We start from the raw sequence: 876 nt of genomic DNA on the forward strand, positions 1-876 counted from the left end.
TGGTATGAACACCGAAATGGACGGATAACTGCCAGTAAGGCTCATGATGTATTTGTACGCAAGGACACAACCAGCCCAAATGTACTTGTAAAGAACATCATGGGGTACAAGTCCTATGACTTGTCAAAAAACAAGGCTATTCGTTGGGGACTTGATAATGAGGATAAAGCTCGTACACAGTACACAAGTGCTAATAAGACTGTACACAATGATTTCAAGTGTGAAACAACAGGATTGTTAATAGACCATAGGTCTCCCTTTATTGGTGCATCTGCTGATGGACTTAGATGTTGTACCTGCTGTGGAAAAGGAACTGTGGAAATCAAATGTCCTTATAAACATAGACAGCGAAACTTGAGTGAGGTAGCCAGTGAAGACAGTAGTTTCTACCTAACCCCTGATCTAAAACTTAAAGAGTCACACAAGTACTATACACAGGTTCAAATGCAAATGCATGTGCATCATGTTCAGTTTTGCGACTTTGTGGTCTGCACAGATTGTGACATGGTAATTGTTGTCATTCCATACAACGCAATGTATTGTCAGGAAGTTGTTAAGAAATGTCAAACTTTTTTCCAAACTAGTGTGTTGCCAGAAATTCTGACCGGAAAACTAGAGACAGATATTTGTGTTCAACCTTCCAAAATAACAAGCAAGACGTACTGTTTATGCGGAGAACCTGCTTATGGACTTATGGTGCAGTGCAGCAATGACTCCGACTGTCCAATGGAATGGTTTCACTACAAATGTGTGAATATCAAGAGGAAACCAAGGGGAAAGTGGTTATGTCCCGAATGCAAAGCATAACAAAAAAACATTAAATTCAATCAGACTTCATTTATTCGGCACTGAACTATTCATTTTGTATTTGACTCT

The 876-nt window shown here is 39.4% G+C and overlaps 1 protein-coding gene across 1 annotated transcript; it reads left to right on the forward strand.

The window, feature by feature from the left end:
• Nucleotides 1-9: 9 nt before the first annotated feature.
• On the forward strand, nt 10-867 carry LOC110440741. The gene has a single exon (XM_021483888.1). The coding sequence runs from the start codon at nt 100-102 to the stop codon at nt 805-807; it is 708 nt and encodes a 235-aa protein (XP_021339563.1). The 5' UTR covers nt 10-99; the 3' UTR covers nt 808-867.
• Nucleotides 868-876: the final 9 nt, after the last annotated feature.

This window comes from Mizuhopecten yessoensis, unplaced genomic scaffold (assembly GCF_002113885.1).
Source record: "Mizuhopecten yessoensis strain PY_sf001 unplaced genomic scaffold, ASM211388v2 scaffold704809, whole genome shotgun sequence".
NCBI classification, from domain to species: domain Eukaryota; kingdom Metazoa; phylum Mollusca; class Bivalvia; order Pectinida; family Pectinidae; genus Mizuhopecten; species Mizuhopecten yessoensis.

Coding starts and splice junctions, on each gene's coding strand:
- LOC110440741 (XM_021483888.1), top strand. CDS start 100: ATGGGGTACAAGTCCTATGACTTGTCAAAAAACAAGGCTATTCGTTGG.